The sequence below is a fragment of the Scyliorhinus canicula genome, chromosome 21 (genome assembly GCF_902713615.1).
Source record: "Scyliorhinus canicula chromosome 21, sScyCan1.1, whole genome shotgun sequence".
NCBI lineage: Eukaryota > Metazoa > Chordata > Chondrichthyes > Carcharhiniformes > Scyliorhinidae > Scyliorhinus > Scyliorhinus canicula.
Genome location: NC_052166.1, coordinates 7737856 through 7759139, shown reverse-complemented (window position 1 = coordinate 7759139; position 21284 = coordinate 7737856). Strand labels below are relative to the sequence as shown.

Genomic DNA, 21284 nt, shown 5'->3' with positions numbered 1-21284 from the left:
GTGGGAGGAAACCGGAGCACCCGGAGGAAACCCACGCACACAGAGGGAGGACGTGCAGACTCCGCACAGACAGTGACCCAGCCGGGAATCGAACCTGGGACCCTGGAGCTGTGAAGCATTTATGCTAACCACCATGCTACCACGCTGCCCGCTTCAGTAGCAAACATCGGAAGGCAGATTATTATTTAGTGGATGTAAATTATCATAGAATTTACAGTGCAGAAGGAGGCCATTCGGCCCATCGAGTCTGCACCGGCTCTTGGAAAGAGCACCCTACCCAAGGTCAACACCTCCACCCCATCCCCATAACCCAGTAACCCCACCCAACACTACGGGCAATTTTGGACACTAAGGGCAATTTATGGCCAGTCCACCTAACCTGCACATCTTTGGACTGTGGGAGGAAACCGGAGCACCCGGAGGAAACCCACACAGACACGGGGAGGTAATGCAGACTCCGCACCGACGGTGACCCAAGTCGGAATCGAACCTGGGAGCCTGGAGCTGTGAAGCAATTGTGCTATCTACAATGCTACCGTGCTGCCCATTTCTCATAGAAATTGAGAGAGGTGGATATTCAGCGAGACCTTGGTGCCCTCGTGCATCAGTCACTGAAAGCAAACCTGTCACGATGCACATAATGAGATACAGACAGGCAGCTAATGAACACAGAACAGGTGCCTGGAACGCTTTGCCAGCGGAGGTGGTAGAGGCGGGCACGATAGCATCATTTAAGATGCATCTGGACAAATATATGAACGGGCGGGGAACAGAGGGAAGTAGATCCTTGGAAAATAGGCAACAGGTTTAGATAAAGGATCTGGATCGGCGCAGGCTGGGAGGGCCGAAGGGCCTGTTCCTGTGCTGTAATTTTCTTTGTTCTAGGACATAACCAATCAGCAGGCAGAACACTTTGGGGTGGTTTCCCACTATAGAAGGCATGAGACACTCACATTCCGCCTCTTTCCACCGGGGACATCTACAGAGTGAGTCAGGGTGTATATATATCTCCAGCACGTGGCTAGGAGCTAGTCTGGTTCAGTCAGACAGACTAATCACACTTAGGTTAGCAGAGAGTCGAACTCACAGAGAACTGAGCCAACTCAGTGTGACAGGTTCAATAAATCAAATTCAACTAACTTCAAGGTCTGGAGCATATTTCAGTTATAGCTGCATCCAGTTGCAGCCCGTGTTATCTCAGTGTGCTTAACATGATAAAACCCACAGGTTCAATCAGGCAGTGAAGAAGTCAACTGCCATTTTGGTCTTCATAGCGAGAGGAGAGATGTTTTACTGTTTAGGGCCTTGGGTGAGGCCACACCTGGAGTATTGAGTGCAGTTTTGGTGTCCTTATCTGAGGAAGGATGTCCTTGCTCAGGAGGGAGTGCAGCGAAGATTTGTCAGTCTGATTCCTGGGATGGCGGGGCTGTCATGTGAGGAGAGACTAAATCGGTGAGGATTATACCCATTGGAGTTTAGAAGAGTGAGAGGGGGATCTCATAGAAATTTATAAAATTCTAACCGGATTAGACAGCGTCGATTCGGAAAGAATGTTCCCGATGGTGGGGGAGTCCAGAATTAGGGGTCATAGTTTGTGGACACATGTGAGGAGAAATTTCTTCACCCAGAGAGCGGGGAATCTGTGGCTGCGAAACGCTACCACAGAAAGTAATTGAGGCTGTTGTGTGATTTCAAGAAGGAATTAGATATAGCTCTTGGGGCTAAAGGGATCAGTGGATATTTGGGAAGGCGGAATCAAGGTACTAAACTCAATCAGCTCTATTCATAATTAATGGCGGAGCAGGCTCCAACGGTCAAATGGCGACCTCCTGTTTCTGTTCCTCCCCCTCAACCCGGGTTCCCCCATTCCACCCACTCGACCTGGGTTCAGTCGTTCCGCCTTCACCCCTGGCTCCCTCATCTCCTCCCCCCGCCTCGTTCCTCCCCCTCCCCCGGATTCCTCTTCCCTCCTCCCCACCCTGGCTCCCTCCTTCCCCTTCCACCACTCCTAGCCCACTCATCCCTGGGATCCTTCATTATTTCCCCCCCCCCCCCCACCAGCTCCCTCAAATTACACCCCTGCCCCTGCGCTGCCCCAAATTTGACACAGGAAGTTCATATGGGGGTCAAACGTAGCGTGGTGGCAGCGAAGGTGCTGGCTGAATCTCGGGCTGGGTGCCAGAGGCGCGGGACGGAGTCGGTTGCTCGGTAGCGGAAAGGGGTAGAGATGGGGAGGGAGGTCTACGTTGCTCATAATGCCTGCTCCCGTTACAGGAGACGGAGGTCCGTGCCATTCACCAGTTCCAGTACGTGGCCTGGCCCGATCACGGCATCCCGAGGGACTTCAACAATCTCCTGGAAATGTTAGACCTGATTGACCGGCGCCAGGGCGAGCTGACCTCCCCCATCTGTGTGCACTGCAGGTAGGGAGACAGGCTGAGGCATGGAGACACTCTGCCCTCCCTCTACAAGGCTAAGCAAGGCCTCAGGTTAATGCGCGTGCTAGGCCGTGTGTGTGAGGGACTGAACAGTGAGGCCGGACTGTCTGTCCAAGCAGAATTATAGGCTCGGGTTGTCTGACAGCATTTGAAATGCTAGGCCCCATTTTCATGCAACCAATTTTGGGAGCCAATAAGCGCACAGCAAAATCCTACAAATTATGTCCCTCTTCACCAGGATTTCCTCAGCGATGTTGTGTTGCGAGCGATCAATATTGTCTCCAGGACAATGGGACAGAGTCCCTACTCCCACAGACGACTTCCCGAAACGGCACATGGGGTTCAGCATGTCATCTCGACAGAATATTTCTGTGCCCCCACGATGCTGAAAATCGGACAGTGCGGAACTCCCTCGGGGCTGACCCTGGGACGGTGCGGCACTCCCTCGACGCTGACCCTGGGACAGTGCGGCACTCCCTCGGGGCTGACCCTGGGACAGTGCGGCACTCCCTCGGGGCTGACCCTGGGACAGTGCGGCACTCCCTCGACGCTGACCCTGGGACAGTGCGGCACTCCCTCTGGGCTGACCCTCGGACAGTGCGGCACTCCCTCGGGGCTGACCCTCGGACAGTACGGCACTCCCTCGACGCTGACCCTCGGACAGTGCGGCACTCCCTCGCGGCTGATCCTCAGACAGTGCGGCACTCCCTCGGGGCTGACCCTGGGACAGTACGGCACTCCCTCGACGCTGACCCTGGGACAGTGCGGCACTCCCTCGGGGCTGACCCTGGGACAGTGCGGCACTCCCTCGGGGCTGACCCTGGGACAGTGCGGCACTCCCTCGACGCTGACCCTGGGACAGTGCGGCACTCCCTCTGGGCTGACCCTCGGACAGTGCGGCACTCCCTCGGGGCTGACCCTCGGACAGTACGGCACTCCCTCGACGCTGACCCTCGGACAGTGCGGCACTCCCTCGCGGCTGATCCTCGGACAGTGCGGCACTTCCTCGGGGCTGACCCTCGGACAGTTCGGCGCACCCTCGGCGCTGACCCTCGGACAGTGCGGCGCCCCCTCGGCGCTGACCCTCGGACAGTACGGCACTCCCTCGACGCTGACCCTCGGACAGTTCAGCGCCCCCTCGACGCTGACCCTGGGACAGTGCGGCACTCCCTCGACGCTGACCCTGGGACAGTGCGGCACTCCCTCGGGGCTGATCCTCGGACAGTGCGGCACTCCCTCGAAGCTGACCCTCGGACAGTGCGGCACTCCCTCGACGCTGACCCTCGGACAGTGCGGCACTCCCTCGACGCTGACCCTGGGACAGTGCGGCGCCCCCTCGACGCTGACCCTGGGACAGTACGGCGCTCCCTCGACGCTGACCCTGGGACAGTACGGCACTCCCTCGGGGCTGACCCTGGGACAGTGCGGCACTCCCTCGACGCTGACCCTGGGACAGTACGGCACTCCCTCGGGGCTGACCCTGGGACAGTGCGGCACTCCCTCGGGGCTGACCCTGGGACAGTGCGGCACTCCCTCGACGCTGACCCTGGGACAGTGCGGCACTCCCTTGATGCTGACCCTGGGACAGTGCGGCGCTCCCTCGACTCTGAACCTGGGACAGTACGGCACTCCCTCGGGGCTGACCCTGGGACAGTGCGGCGCTCCCTCGACGCTGACCCTGGGACAGTGCGGCACTCCCTCGGGGCTGACCCTGGGACAGTGCGGCACTCCCTCGACTCTGAACCTGGGACAGTGCGGAGCGCCCTCGACACTGACCCTGGGACAGTGTGGCGCTCCCTCGACGCTGACCCTCAGACAGTGCGGCACCCCCTCGGGGCTGACCCTCGGACAGTGCGGCACTCCCTCGGGGCTGACCCTGGGACAGTGCGGCACTCCCTCGGGGCTGACCCTGGGACAGTGCGGCACTCCCTCGGGGCTGACCCTGGGACAGTGCGGCGCTCCCTCGGGGCTGACCCTGGGACAGTGCGGCACTCCCTCGACGCTGACCCTGGGACAGTGCGGCACTCTCTTGATGCTGACCCTCGGAGAGTGCGGCACTCCCTCGACGCTGACCCTCGGACAGTGCGGCACTCCCTCGATGCTGACCCTCGGACAGTACGGCAGTCCCTCGGCGCTGACCTTCCAACTGCGCCGCCCTTGATGCTGACCATGCGGCACTGCGGCTACCCCTCTCGATGCTGACTCCCCGACAGTGCGACATTTTGCTGAATGGTCTGATAAGACAAGTGTACCGTATCCGATCTTGAAAGGTTCTCTTTGCAAAGGTCTACACCGAGGATAAAGAGTAAACCTGTTTTGTTAATGGAATGATGTATCTGAACTGTATTGGGGCTGCTTCGTTGGGAGTATTTATAGTGGCGCTTATTACAATCCCAGACCAGACCCCAAAAGCAGCTCCTGGACAGAAAGCCCAATATTTAATTTCAATTTTGTAAGAGTGTGAGGAATGGATACTTCACTCCAGGACTGATTTCACAAAGAAACAGGGATAGGGTTTATTCAAACAAACTTTATTACAACACAGTGTTGAAATCTTCAACATCACACCAGAAAATAGCAATAATTTCCCCTTTAACAATGCTACTCAATACAGCGAATACAGTAATCCTTAACTGATAGATTTATTCCCACTTAAACAAAAAGAAAAAACCCATCTTGATTCTCAATCCACTTTTAATACCATTGGCACTCTGAAATGCCTGTTGGACAGAGATGTTCTTTGAGATAGAGAGACGTTGAGTCACTGCTTTAAAGAAAAAGATCTGACCCCTCTCAGACCCATGCAGAAACCCTGGCTGTATTTCTTCAGAAGCTGTTTCTCCTGTCTGCAGACATAACTGTTAACTGAACTGCAGAAAACAAACTGCTTGACTTATGGTCACAGCATCTAGTTCACAGCTGTCCTGCTTTCCCTGCATCCTGCCTGAGAACCCCACTCCACCCAGTAACCTCACCAAGCTGAAATCTAATGAAAACTGCAAGGGGAGCAGGGAGGCAGGGAAATGGAAGGTTGAGAGTCAGATTCCCTTTTACATGCAGGTGCCACTTGACCCTAAGTAGCCAATAACGTCACTCTTTCTCTGTCTGTCTCTCTCTCCCGCACAGTGCTGGCTGTGGAAGAACGGGTGTCATCTGTACCGTCGACTATGTCCGGAGCTTGCTCAAGAGGAAGGTACGGTCAAGGTCAGAGAACTCATCAGCAGAACATTCAGGCGTCAGACCCTCCCCCACAACACGTATGTCCAACTCACAGACTTTCCCGCTCTTCCCTCGCCCTCTATCTACCCCCAAACTAATCCAACTGCCCCGTACTCCCCTCGCACACGCGCTGTATCAACCCCCAAACTAATCCCACTGTCTCGTACTCCCCTCGCACGCCCTGTATCAACCCCCAAACTAATCCCACTGTCCCGTACTAATGCTCGCACTCGCCCTGTATCAACCCCCAAACTAATCCCACTGTCCCGTACTCCCCCCAACTAGCCCTGTATCAACCCCCAAACTAATCCCACTGCCCCGTACTCCCCCCCAACTAGCCCTGTATCAACCCCCAAACTAATCCCACTGCCCCGTACTCCCCTCGCTCTTGCCCTGTATCAACCCCCAAACTACTCCCACTGCCCCGTACTCCCCTCGCACTCGCCCTGTATCAATCCCCAAACTAATCCCACTGCCCCGTACTCACCTCGCACTCACCCTGTATCAACCCCCAAACTAATCCCACTGCCCCGTACTCCCCCAACTAGCTCTGTATCAACCCCCAAACTAATCCCACTGTCCCGTACTCCCCTCGCACTCGGCCTGTATCAACCCCCAAACTAATCCCACTGTCCCGTACTCCCCTCGCACTCGCCCTGTATCAATCCCCAAACTAATCCCACTGCCCCGTACTCCCCTCGCACTCACCCTGTATCAACCCCCAAACTAATCCCACTGTCCCGTACTCCCCTCGCACTCGCCCTGTATCAACCCCCAAACTAATCCCACTGCCCCGTACTCCCCTCGCACTCGCCCTGTATCAACCCCCAAACTAATCCCACTGCCCCGTACTCACCTCGCACTCGCCCTGTATCAATCCCCAAACTAATCCCACTGCCCCGTACTCCCCTCGCACTCGCCCTGTATCAACCCCCAAACTAATCCCACTGCCCCGTACTCCCCTCGCACTCGCCCTGTTTCAATCCCCAAACTAATCCCACTGCCCCGTACTCCCGTCGCACTCGCCCTGTATCAATCCCCAAACTAATCCCACTACCCCATACTCCCCTCGCACTCGCCATGTATCAACCCCCAAACTAATCCCACTGCCCCGTACTCCCCGCGCACTCGCCCTGTATCAACCCCCAAACTAATCCCACTGCCCCGTACTCCCCAACTAGCCCTGTATCAACCTCCAAACTAATCCCACTGCCCCGTACTCCCCTCGCACTCGCCCTGTATCAACTCCCAAACTAATCCCACTGCCCCGTACTCCCCTCGCACTCGCCCTGTATCAACCCCCAAACTAATCCCACTGCCCCGTACTCCCCTCGCTCTCGCCCTATATCAAGCCCCAAACTAATCCCACTGTCCCTTATTCCCCTCGCACTCGCCCTGTATCAACCCCCAAACTAATCCCACTGTCCCGTACTCCCATCGCACTCGCCCTGTATCAATCCCCAAACTAATCCCACTGCCTCGTACTCCCATCGCACTCGCCCTGTATCAATCCCCAAACTAATCCCACTGCCCCGTACTCCCCTCGCACTCGCCCTGTATCAATCCCTAAACTAATCCCACTGCCTTATTCTCCCCTCGCATTCGCCCTGTATCAATCCCCAAACTAATCCCACTGCCCCGTACTCCCCTCGCACTAGCCCTGTATCAACCCCCAAACTAATCCCACTGCCCCGTACTCCCCTCGCACTCGCCCTGTATCAACCCCCAAACTAATCCCACTGCCCCATACTCCCCTCGCACTCGCCATGTATCAACCCCCAAACTAATCCCACTGCCCCGTACTCCCCTCGCACTCGCCCTGTATCAACCCCCAAACTAATCCCACTGCCCCGTACTCCCCTCGCACTCGCCCTGTATCAACCCCCAAACTAATCCCACTGCCCCGTACTCCCCAACTAGCCCTGTATCAACCTCCAAACTAATCCCACTGCCCCGTACTCCCCGCGCACTCGCCCTGTATCAACTCCCAAACTAATCCCACTGCCCCGTCCTCCCCTCGCACTCGCCCTGTATCAACCCCCAAACTAATCCCTCTGCCCCGTACTCCCCTCGCACTCGCCCTGTATCAATCCCCAAACTAATCCCACTGCCCCATACTCCCCTCGCACTCGCCATGTATCAACCCCCAAACTAATCCCACTGCCCCGTACTCCCCTCGCACTCGCCCTGTATCAACCTCCAAACTAATCCCACTGCCCCGTACTCCCCAACTAGCCCTGTATCAACCTCCAAACTAATCCCACTGCCCCGTACTCCCCTCGCACTCGCCCTGTATCAACTCCCAAACTAATCCCACTGCCCCGTCCTCCCCTCGCACTCGCCCTGTATCAACCCCCAAACTAATCCCACTGCCCCGTACTCCCCTCGCTCTCGCCCTATATCAAGCCCCAAACTAATCCCACTGTCCCTTATTCCCCTCGCACTCGCCCTGTATCAACCCCCAAACTAATCCCACCGTCCCGTATTCCCATCGCACTTGGCCTGTATCAACCCCCAAACTAATCCCACTGCCCCGTACTCCCATCGCACTCGCCCTGTATCAATCCCCAAACTAATCCCACTGCCCCGTACTCCCATCGCACTCGCCCTGTATCAATCCCCAAACTAATCCCACTGTCCCGTACTCCCCTCGCACTCGCCCTGTATCAATCCCTAAACTAATCCCACTGCCCCATTCTCCCCTCGCATTCGCCCTGTATCAATCCCCAAACTAATCCCACTGCCCCGTACTCCCCTCGCACTCGCCCTGTATCAACCCCCAAACTAATCCCACTGCCCCGTACTCCCCCAACTAGCCCTGTATCAACCCCCAAACTAATCCCACTGCCCCGTACTTCCCTTGCACTCGCCCTATATCAATCCCCAAACTAATCCCACTGCCCCGTACTCCCCTCGCACTCACCCTGTATCAATCCACAAACTAATCCCACTGCCCCATTCTCCCCTCGCACTCACCCTGTATCAATCCACAAACTAATCCCACTGCCCCGTACTCCCCTCGCACTCGCCCTGAATCAACCCCCAAACTAATCCCACTGCCCCGTACTCCCCTTGCACTCGCCCTGTATCAATCCCCAAATTAATCCCACTGCCCCATACTCCCCTCGCACTCGCCCTGTATCAACCCCCAAACTAATCCCACTGCCCCGTACTCCCCACAACTAGCCCTCAATCAATCCCCAAAGTAATCCCACTGCCCCGTGCTCCCCCAACTAGCCCTGTATCAACCTCCAAACTAATCCCACTGCCCCGTACTCCCCTCGCTCTCGCCCAATATCAAGCCCCAAACTAATCCCACTGTCCCTTATTCCCCTCGCACTCGCCCTGTATCAACCCCCAAACTAATCCCACTGTCCCGTACTCCCGTCGCACTTGGCTTGTATCAACCCCCAAACTAATCCCACTGCCCCGTACTCCCCTCGCACTCGCCCTGTATCAACCCCCAAACTAATCCCACTGCCCCGTACTCCCCTCGCACTCGCCCTGTATCAACCCCCAAACTAATCCCACTGCCCCGTACTCCCCTCGCATTCGCCCTGTATCAATCCCCAAACTAATCGCACTGCTCCGTACTCCCCTCGCACTCACCCTGTATCAACCCCCAAACTAATCCCACTGCCCCCTACTCCCCTCGCATTCGCCCTGTATCAATCCCCAAACTAATCCCACTGCCCCCTACTCCCCTCGCATTCGCCCAGTATCAACCCCCAAACTAATCCCACTGCTCCGTACTCCCCTCGCACTCGCCCTATATCAACCCCCAAACTAATCCCACTGTCCCGTACTCCCCTCGCACTCGCCCTGTATCAATCCCCAAACTAATCCCACTGCCCCGTACTCCCCTCGCATTCGCCCTGTATCAATCCCCAAACTAATCCCACTGTCCCGTACTCCGCTCGCACTCGCCCTGTATCAATCCCCAAACTAATCCCACTGCCCCGTAATCCCCCAACTAGCCCTGTATCAATCCCCAAACTAATCCCACTGCCCCGTACTCCCCCAACTAGCCCTGTATCAATCCCCAAACTAATCCCACTGCCCCGTACTCCCCTCGCACTCGCCCTGTATCAACCCCCAAACTAATCCCACTGCCCCGTACTCCCCCAACTAGCCCTGTATCAACCCCCAAACTAATCCCACTGCCCCGTACTCCCCTCGCACTCGCCCTGTGTCAACCCCCAAACTAATCCCACTGCCCCGTACTCCCCAACTAGCCCTGTATCAACCCCCAAACTAATCCCACTGCCCCGTACTCCCCTTGCACTCGCCCTGTATCAATCCCCAAACTAATCCCACTGCCCAGTACTCCCCTCGCACTCACCCTGTATCAATCCACAAACTAATCCCACTGCCCCGTACTCCCCTCGCACTCGCCCTGAATCAACCCCCAAACTAATCCCACTGCCCCGTACTCCCCTAACTAGCCCTGTATCAACCCCCAAACTAATCCCACTGCCCCGTACTCCCCTCGCACTCGCCCAGTATCAACCCCCAAACTAATCCCACTGTCCCGTACTCCCCTCGCCCTCGCCCTGTATCAACCCCCAAACTAATCCCACTGCCCCGTACTCCCCCAACTAGCCCTGTATCATCCCCCAAACTAATCCCACTGCCCCGTACTCCCCTCGCACTCGCCCTGTATCAACCCCCAAACTAATCCCACTGCCCCGTACTCCCCTCGCACTCGCCCTGTATCAACCCCCAAACTAATCCCACTGCCCCGTACTCCCCCAACTAGCCCTGTGTCAACCTCCAAACTAATCCCACTGCCCCGTACTCCCCTCACTCTCGCCCTGTATCAAGCCCCAAACTAATCCCACTGTCCCTTATTCCCCTCGCACTCGCCCTGTATCAACCCCCAAACTAATCCCACTGTCCCGTACTCCCGTCGCACTTGGCCTGTATCAATCCCCAAACTAATCCCACTGTCCCGTACTCCCGTCGCACTTGGCCTGTATCAATCCCCAAACTAATCCCACTGCCCCCTACTCCCCTCGCACTCACCCTGTATCAACCCCCAAACTAATCCCACTGTCCCTTATTCCCCTCGCACTCGCCCTGTATCAACCCCCAAACTAATCCCACTGCCCCGTACTCCCCCAACTAGCCCTGTATCAACCCCCAAACTAATCCCACTGCCCCGTACTCCCGTCGCACTTGGCCTGTATCAACCCCCAAACTAATCCCACTGTCCCGTACTCCCCTCGCACTCGCCCTGTATCAATCCCTAAACTAATCCCACTGCCCCATTCTCCCCTCGCATTCGCCCTGTATCAATCCACAAACTAATCGCACTGCTCCGTACTCCCCTCGCATTCGCCCTGTATCAATCCCCAAATTAATCCCACTGCCCCGTACTCCCCTCGCACTCGCCCTATATCAACCCCCAAACTAATCCCACTGCCCCGTACTCCCCTCGCACTCGCCCAGTATCAACCCCCAAACTAATCCCACTGTCCCGTACTCCCCTCGCACTCGCCCTGTATCAATCCCTAAACTAATCCCACTGCCCCGTTCTCCCCTCGCACTCGCCCTGTATCAATCCCCAAACTAATCCCACTGTCCCGTACTCCCCTCGCACTCGCCCTGTATCAACCCCCAAACTAATCCCACTGCCCCGTACTCCCCCAACTAGCCCTGTATCAATCCCTAAACTAATCCCACTGCCCCGTACTCCCCCAACTAGCCCTGTATCAACCCCCAAACTAATCCCACTGCCCCGTACTCCCCTCGCACTCGCCCTATATCAATCCCCAAACTAATCCCACTGCCCCGTACTCCCCTCGCACTCGCCCTGTATCAACCCCCAAACTAATCCCACTGCCCCGTACTCCCCTTGCACTCGCCCTGTATCAATCCCCAAACTAATCCCACTGCCCCGTACTCCCCCCAACTAGCCCTGTATCAATCCCCAAACTAATCCCACTGCCCCGTACTCCCCTTGCACTCGCCCTGTATCAATCCACAAACTAATCCTACTGCCCCGTACTCCCCTCGCACTCGCCCTGTATCAATCCACAAACTAATCCTACTGCCCCGTACTCCCCTCGCACTCACCCTGTATCAACCCCCAAACTAATCCCACTGCCCCGTACTCCCCTCGCATTCGCCCTGTATCAATCCACAAAATAATCCCACTGCCCCGTACTCCCCTCGCACTCGCCCTGTATCAACCCCCAAACTAATCCCACTGCCCCGTACTCCCCTCGCACTCGCCCTGTATCAATCCACAAACTAATCCTACTGCCCCGTACTCGCCCTTAATCAACCCCCAAACTAATCCCACTGCCCCGTACTCCCCTCGCACTAGCCCTGTATCAATCCCCAAACTAATCCCACTGCCCCATACTCCCCTCGCACTCGCCCTGTATCAACCCCCAAACTAATCCCACTGCCCCGTACTCCCCTCGCACTCGCCCTGTATCAACCCCCAAACTAATCCCACTGCCCCGTACTCCCCTTGCACTCGCCCTGTATCAATCCCCAAACTAATCCCACTGCCCCGTACTCCCCTCGCACTCGCCCTGTATCAATCCCCAAACTAATCCCACTGTCCCATACTCTCCTCGCACTCGCCCTGTATCAATCCCCAAACTAATCCCACTGCTCCGTACTCCCCTCGCACTCGCCCTGTATCAATCCACAAACTAATCCTACTGCCCCGTACTCCCCTCGCACTCACCCTGTATCAACCCCCAAACTAATCCCACTGCCCCGTACTCCCCTCGCACTCGCCCTGTATCAATCCACAAACTAATCCTACTGCCCCGTACTCACCCTTAATCAACCCCCAAACTAATCCCACTGCCCCGTACTCCCCTCGCACTAGCCCTGTATCAATCCCCAAACTAACCCCACTGCCCCATACTCCCCTCGCACTCGCCCTGTATCAACCCCCAAACTAATCCCACTGCCCCGGACTCCCCAACTAGCCCTGTATCAACCTCCAAACTAATCCCACTGCCCCGTACTCCCCTCACTCTCGCCCTGTATCAACCCCCAAACTAATCCCACTACCCCGTACTCCCCTCGCACTCGCCCTGTATCAACCCCCAAACTAATCCCACTGCCCCGTACTCCCCTCGCTCTCGCCCTGTATCAACCCCCAAACTAATCCCACTGCCCCGTACTCCCCTCGCACTCGCCCTGTATCAACCCCCAAACTAATCCCACTGTCCCTTATTCCCCTCGCACTCGCCCTGTATCAATCCCCAAACTAATCCCACTGCCCCGTACTCCCCTCGCACTCGCCCTGTTTCAATCCCCAAACTAATCCCACTGTCCCGTACTCCCCTCGCACTCGCCCTGTATCAATCCCCAAACTAATTCCACTGCCCCGTACTCCCCTCGCACTCGCCCTGTATCAATCCCCAAACTAATCCCACTGCCCCGTACTCCCCTCGCACTCGCCCTGTATCAACCCCCAAACTAATCCCACTGCCCCGTACTCCCCCAACTAGCCCTGTATCAACCCCCAAACTAATCCCACTGTCCCGTACTCCCCCCAACTAGCCCTGTATCAACCCCCAAACTAATCCCACTGCCCCGTACTCCCCCAACTAGCCCTGTATCAACCCCCAAACTAATCCCACTGTCCCGTACTCCCCCAACTAGCCCTGTATCAACCCCCAAACTAATCCCACTGTCCCTTATTCCCCTCGCACTCGCCCTGTATCAATCCCCAAACTAATCCCACTGTCCCGTACTCCCCTCGCACTCGCCCTGTATCAACCCCCAAAATAATCCCACTGCCCCGTACTCCCCTCGCACTCGCCCTGTATCAACCCCCAAACTAATCCCACTGCCCCGTACTCCCCCAACTAGCCCTGTATCAACCCCCAAACTAATCCCACTGCCCCGTACTCCCCTCGCACTCGCCCTGTATCAACCCCCAAACTAATCCCACTGCCCCGTACTCCCCCAACTAGCCCTGTATCAACCCCCAAACTAATCCCACTGCCCCGTACTCCCCTTGCACTCGCCCTGTATCAATCCCCAAACTAATCCCACTGCCCCGTACTCCCCTCGCACTCACCCTGTATCAATCCACAAACTAATCCCCACTGCCCCGTACTCCCCTCGCACTCGCCCTGTATCAACCCCCAAACTAATCCCACTGCCCCGTACTCCCCTCGCACTCGCCCTGTATCAACCCCCAAACTAATCCCACTGCCCCGTGCTCCCCCAACTAGCCCTGTGTCAACCCCCAAACTAATCCCACTGCCTTGTACTCCCCTCGCACTCGCCCTGTATCAACCCCCAAACTAATCCCACTGCCCCGTACTCCCCCCAACTAGCCCTGTATCAACCCCCAAACTAATCCCACTGCCCCGTACTCCACTCGCACTCGCCCTTTGTCACCCCCCAAACTAATCCCACTGCCCCGTACTCCCCCAACTAACCCTGTATCAACCCCCAAACTAATCCCACTGCCCCGTACTCTCTTCGCACTCACCCTGCATCAACCCCCAAACTAATCCCACTGCCCCGTACTTCCCCAACTAGCCCTGTATCAACCCCCAAACTAATCTCACTGCCCCGTACTCCCCCAACTAGCCCTGTATCAACCTCCAAACTAATCCCACTGCCCCGTACTCCCCTCGCTCTCGCCCTGTATCAACCCCCAAACTAATCCCAATGCCCCGTACTCCCCTCGCACTCGCCCTGTATCAACCCCCAAACTAATCCCACTGCCCCGTACTCCCCTCGCTCTCGCCCTGTATCAACCCCCAAACTAATCCCACTGCCCCGTACTCCCCTCGCACTCGCCCTGTATCAACCCCCAAACTAATCCCACTGTCCCTTATTCCCCTCGCACTCGCCCTGTATCAATCCCCAAACTAATCCCACTGCCCCGTACTCCCCTCGCACTCGCCCTGTATCAACCCCCAAACTAATCCCACTGCCCCGTACTCCCCTTGCACTCGCCCTGTATCAATCCCCAAACTAATCCCACTGCCCCGTACTCCCCCCAACTAGCCCTGTATCAATCCCCAAACTAATCCCACTGCCCCGTACTCCCCTTGCACTCGCCCTGTATCAATCCACAAACTAATCCTACTGCCCCGTACTCCCCTCGCACTCGCCCTGTATCAATCCACAAACTAATCCTACTGCCCCGTACTCCCCTCGCACTCACCCTGTATCAACCCCCAAACTAATCCCACTGCCCCGTACTCCCCTCGCACTCGCCCTGTATCAATCCACAAAATAATCCCACTGCCCCGTACTCCCCTCGCACTCGCCCTGTATCAACCCCCAAACTAATCCCACTGCCCCGTACTCCCCTCGCACTCGCCCTGTATCAATCCACAAACTAATCCTACTGCCCCGTAATCGCCCTTAATCAACCCCCAAACTAATCCCACTGCCCCGTACTCCCCTCGCACTAGCCCTGTATCAATCCCCAAACTAATCCCACTGCCCCATACTCCCCTCGCACTCGCCCTGTATCAACCCCCAAACTAATCCCACTGCCCCGTACTCCCCTCGCACTCGCCCTGTATCAACCCGCAAACTAATCCCACTGCCCCGTACTCCCCTTGCACTCGCCCTGTATCAATCCCCAAACTAATCCCACTGCTCCGTACTCCCCTCGCACTCGCCCTGTATCAATCCACAAACTAATCCTACTGCCCCGTACTCCCCTCGCACTCACCCTGTATCAACCCCCAAACTAATCCCACTGCCCCGTACTCCCCTCGCACTCGCCCTGTATCAATCCACAAACTAATCCCACTGCCCCGTACTCCCCTCGCACTCGCCCTGTATCAACCCCCAAACTAATCCCACTGCCCCGTACTCCCCTCGCACTCGCCCTGTATCAATCCACAAACTAATCCTACTGCCCCGTACTCGCCCTTAATCAACCCCCAAACTAATCCCACTGCCCCGTACTCCCCTCGCACTAGCCCTGTATCAATCCCCAAACTAACCCCACTGCCCCATACTCCCCTCGCACTCGCCCTGTATCAACCCCCAAACTAATCCCGCTGCCCCGTACTCCCCAACTAGCCCTGTATCAACCTCCAAACTAATCCCACTGCCCCGTACTCCCCTCGCTCTCGCCCTGTATCAACCCCCAAACTAATCCCACTACCCCGTACTCCCCTCGCACTCGCCCTGCATCAACCCCCAAACTAATCCCACTGCCCCGTACTCCCCTCGCTCTCGCCCTGTATCAACCCCCAAACTAATCCCACTGCCCCGTACTCCCCTCGCACTCGCCCTGTATCAACCCCCAAACTAATCCCACTGTCCCTTATTCCCCTCGCACTCGCCCTGTATCAATCCCCAAACTAATCCCACTGCCCCGTACTCCCCTCGCACTCGCCCTGTATCAATCCCCAAACTAATCCCACTGTCCCGTACTCCCCTCGCACTCGCCCTGTATCAATCCCCAAACTAATTCCACTGCCCCGTACTCCCCTCGCACTCGCCCTGTATCAATCCCCAAACTAATCCCACTGCCCCGTACTCCCCTCGCACTCGCCCTTTATCAACCCCCTAACTAATCCCACTGCCCCGTACTCCCCCAACTAGCCCTGTATCAACCCCCAAACTAATCCCACTGTCCCGTACTCCCCCAACTAGCCCTGTATCAACCCCCAAACTAATCCCACTGTCCCGTACTCCCCTCGCACTCGCCCTGTATCAATCCCCAAACTAATCCCACTGCCCCGTACTCCCCTCACACTCGCCCTGTATCAATCCCCAAACTAATCCCACTGTCCCGTACTCCCCTCGCACTCGCCCTGTATCAACCCCCAAACTAATCCCACTGCCCCGTACTCCCCTCGCACTCGCCCTGTATCAACCCCCAAACTAATCCCACTGCCCCGTACTCCCCCAACTAGCCCTGTATCAACCCCCAAACTAATCCCACTGCCCCGTACTCCCCTCGCACTCGCCCTGTATCAACCCCCAAACTAATCCCACTGCCCCGTACTCCCCCAACTAGCCCTGTATCAACCCCCAAACTAATCCCACTGCCCCGTACTCCCCTTGCACTCGCCCTGTATCAATCCCCAAACTAATCCCACTGCCCCGTACTCCCCTCGCACTCACCCTGTATCAATCCACAAACTAATCCCACTGCCCCGTACTCCCCTCGCACTCGCCCTGTATCAACCCCCAAACTAATCCCACTGCCCCGTACTCCCCTCGCACTCGCCCTGTATCAACCCCCAAACTAATCCCACTGCCCCGTGCTCCCCCAACTAGCCCTGTGTCAACCCCCAAACTAATCCCACTGCCTTGTACTCCCCTCGCACTCGCCCTGTATCAACCCCCAAACTAGTCCCACTGCCCCGTACTCCCCCCAACTAGCCCTGTATCAACCCCCAAACTAATCCCACTGCCCCGTACTCCACTCGCACTCGCCCTTTGTCACCCCCCAAACTAATCCCACTGCCCCGTACTCCCCCAACTAACCCTGTATCAACCCCCAAACTAATCCCACTGCCCCGTACTCTCTTCGCACTCACCCTGCATCAACCCCCAAACTAATCCCACTGCCCCGTACTTCCTCAACTAGCCCTGTATCAACCCCCAAACTAATCTCACTGCCCCGTACTCCCCCAACTAGCCCTGTATCAACCTCCAAACTAATCCCACTGCCCCGTACTCCCCTCGCTCTCGCCCTGTATCAACCCCCAAACTAATCCCACTGCCCCGTACTCCCCTCGCACTCGCCCTGTATCAACCCCCAAACTAATCCCACTGCCCCGTACTCCCCTCGCTCTCGCCCTGTATCAACCCCCAAACTAATCCTACTGCCCCGTACTCCCCTCGCACTCGCCCTGTATCAACCCCCAAACTAATCCCACTGTCCCTTATTCCCCTCGCACTCGCCCTGTATCAATCCCCAAACTAATCCCACTGCCCCGTACTCCCCTCGCACTCGCCCTGTATCAATCCCCAAACTAATCCCACTGTCCCGTACTCCCCTCGCACTCGCCCTGTATCAATCCCCAAACTAATCCCACTGCCCCGTACTCCCCTCGCACTCGCCCTGTATCAATCCCCAAACTAATCCCACTGCCCCGTACTCCCCTCGCACTCGCCCTGTATCAACCCCCAAACTAATCCCACTGCCCCGTACTCCCCCAACTAGCCCTGTATCAACCCCCAAACTAATCCCACTGTCCCGTACTCCCCTCGCACTCGCCCTGTATCAATCCCCAAACTAATCCCACTGTCCCGTACTCCCCTCGCACTCGCCCTGTATCAACCCCCCAAACTAATCCCACTGCCCCGTACTCCCCTCGCACTCGCCCTGTATCAACCCCCAAACTAATCCCACTGCCCCGTACTCCCCCAACTAGCCCTGTATCAACCCCCAAACTAATCCCACTGCCCCGTACTCCCCTTGCACTCGCCCTGTATCAATCCCCAAACTAATCCCACTGCCCCGTACTCCCCTCGCACTCGCCCTGTATCAATCCACAAAATAATCCCACTGCCCGTACTCCCCTCGCACTCGCCCTGTATCAACCCCCAAACGAATCCCACTGCCCCGTACTCCCCTCGCACTCGCCCTGTATCAACCCCCAAACTAATCCCACTGCCCCGTGCTCCCCCAACTAGCCCTGTGTCAACCCCCAAACTAATCCCACTGCCTTGTACTCCCCTCGCACTCGCCCTGTATCAACCCCCAAACTAATCCCACTGCCCCGTACTCCCCCCAACTAGCCCTGTATCAACCCCCAAACTAATCCCACTGCCCCGTACTCCCCCAACTAGCCCTGTATCAACCCCCAAACTAATCCCACTGCTCCATACTCCCCTTGTACTAGCCCTGTATCAACCCCCAAACTAATCCCACTGCCCAGTACTGCCCTCGCATTCGCCCTGTATCAATCCCCAAACTAATCTCACTGCCCCGTACTCCCCCAACTAGCCCTGTATCAACCCCCAAACTAATCCCACTGCTCCATCCTCCCCTCGTACTAGCCCTGTATCAACCCCCAAACTAATCCCACTGCCCAGTACTGCCCTCTCATTCGCCCAGTATCAATCCCCAAACTAGTCCCACTGCCCCGTACTCCCGCAACTAGCCCTGTATCAACCCCCAAACTAATCCCACTGTCCCGTACTCCCCTCGCACTCGCCCTGTATCAACCCCCAAACTAATCCCACTGCCCCGTACTCCCCCAACTAGCCCTGTATCAACCCCCAAATTAATCCCATTACCCATCCTCCCCCCAACAAGTCCTATATCAATCTCCAAACTAATCCCACAGCCCCACGCTGCCCCACACTCACCCCATTGACCCGCTCTCTCCTGTATCAATCCCCACACTCACCCCACTGACCTGATCTCTCCCGTATCAATCCCCAAACTCACCCCACTGACCTGATCTCTCCCGTATCAATCTTCACACTCACCCCACTGACCCACTCTCTCCTGTATCAATCCCCACACTCACCCCACTGACCCACTCTCTCCCCTATAAATACCCACACTCACCCCACTGACCTGATCTCTCCCGTGTCAATCCCCACACTCACCCCACTGACCCGCTCTCTCCTGTATCAATCCCCACACTCACCCCTCTGACCCACTCTCTCCCGTATCAATCCCCACACTCACCCCACTGACCCACTCTCTCCCCTATCAATCCCCACACTTACCCCACTGACCTGATCTCTCCCGTATCAATCCCCACACTCACCCCACTGACCTGATCTCTTCTGTATCCATCCCCACACTCACCCCACTGACCTGATCTCTCCTGTATCAATCCCCACACTCACCCCACTGACCTGATCTCTCCTGTATCAATCCCCACACTCACCCCACTGACCCGATCTCTCCCGTATCAATCCCCACACTCACCCCACTGCCCCGCTCTCTCCCGTATCAATCCCCACACTCACCCCACTGACCTGATCTCTCCCCCACCTCCGCAGCCCTGTATTAATTCCAAAACTAATCCCACTGCCTGATCTCTCGCCGAAGCCCTGCATCATACCCTCTCTCCTGTATCAATCATTAAATTCTGTCTCAACTTGTAATTTAACTTGTGAACTGAAATGCGGGAGCAGCACGGTGGTGCAGTGGGTTAGCACTGCTGCCTCACGGCACCGAGGTCCCAGGTTCGATCCCGGCTCTGGGTCACTGTCCGTGTGGAGTTTGCAGATTCGTCCCGTGTTTGCGTGGGTTTCGCCCCCCCCCCCCCCCCACAACCCAAAGATGTGCAGGGTAGGTGGATTGGCCAGGCTAAATTGCCCCTTAATTGTAAAAATGAATTGGGTAAATTAAAAAAAAATGAACTGAAATGTGAAACATAAAGAGTGAAAACCAATAAAAACATTTAAACAGACTAAACCACGGCCTCAATTTCCCTCTTTGCCTGTGCTCCCTCTCCCTGGACACAGGATATCAGCTCGTGGCTTCCTTCCTGTGACCTCATTTGCGCCCCCATCCTGCAATTGCACCCCCTCCCCACGACGCTGCGCCATCTCCAGCGCCAGGAGAGTCAATAAGAAGCGCCAGGCACTGGCGATGAATACGAAGGTGGCAACCCGTTCAACACGTGGACACCTTCTCAAAACGCTGGACTTGGGAGCTGTTTGAATGGGGCCCAGTTGGGTGAGGCAGAGGCCATTGACTTTCTGATTGGCCGTTAGGAGGTTCGGGTGGACATGAGGAGTGGCCATTGGCGGTGGTGGGTGGGAGGTGTGGGGAGGAGTATGGTTTGGGGCAGGAGAAGATAGGCAGGTAGCCAACCAGAGTCGGGACCATCCGCTCCTTTTCCCAGCACACCCTTCCCCCAGCACACCCTTCCCCCATCAGCTTCCATCCAGTCTTTCCATCGGCTTAATTTAGCATTAGGACCAAGTCTTTCACATTACACCTCCGTCACAGCACTGAAAGAGATTGGGATTCCCCTGCCCCAGGGTGAGAGGTCGGTTTGTTCGGGTTGGGAGTGTAGGAGAGGTCAAGCAGGGTGAAAGGTCAGGTGGGCGTTGCCCTCCACGAGCCGAACATATCGAGCCTAAAAGGTGTCACTGACTCTTCTCCCTCCAGTTAATCGGGGAGGAATTCGCCATCCTGGATATTGTGAGGAAGATGCGACGGCAGCGACCAGCTGCAGTGCAGACCAAGGTGAGCACCGAGATGTACGATTACCCCTCACTGATCCCTCCATCCGGAGAGCCACCGACCATTAGAGCACGCGGTTAGATACAGAGTAAAGCTCCATCTACACTGTCCCAATCAAACACTCCCAGGACAGGGACAGCACGGGGTTAGATACAGAGTAAAGCTAACCTCTACACTGTCCCAATCAAACACTCCCAGGACAGGTACAGCACGGGGTTAGATACAGAGTAAAGTTCCCTCAACACTGTCCCCATCAAACACTCCCAGGACAGCTACAGCACGGGGTTAGATACAGAGTAAAGCTCCCTCAACACTGTCCCATCAAACACTCCCAGGACAGGTACAGCACGGGGTTATATACAGAGTAAAACTCCCTCTACACTGTCCCCAGCAAACACTCCCAGGACAGGGAAAAGCACGGGGTTAGATACAGAGTAAAGTTCCCTCTACATTGTCCCCATCAAACACTCCCAGCACGGGGTTAGATACAGAGTAAA

The 21284-nt window shown here is 56.6% G+C and overlaps 1 protein-coding gene across 5 annotated transcripts in view; it reads left to right on the top strand.

Annotated features, from left to right (window-relative positions):
• The window catches only part of ptpn18 (protein tyrosine phosphatase non-receptor type 18), a 108201-nt gene that overhangs the window by 53623 nt on the left and 33294 nt on the right, over positions 1-21284 (top strand). For 4 of the 5 annotated variants that reach the window (XM_038782079.1, XM_038782080.1, XM_038782076.1 and 1 more), the window contains exons 8-10: positions 2275-2423; positions 5565-5631; positions 20713-20790. In XM_038782079.1, the coding sequence (XP_038638007.1) occupies positions 2275-2423; positions 5565-5631; positions 20713-20790 (294 nt within the window). The remainder of the gene's footprint in view (positions 1-2274; positions 2424-5564; positions 5632-20712; positions 20791-21284) is intronic. The other variant, XM_038782078.1, reaches the window with a different exon arrangement.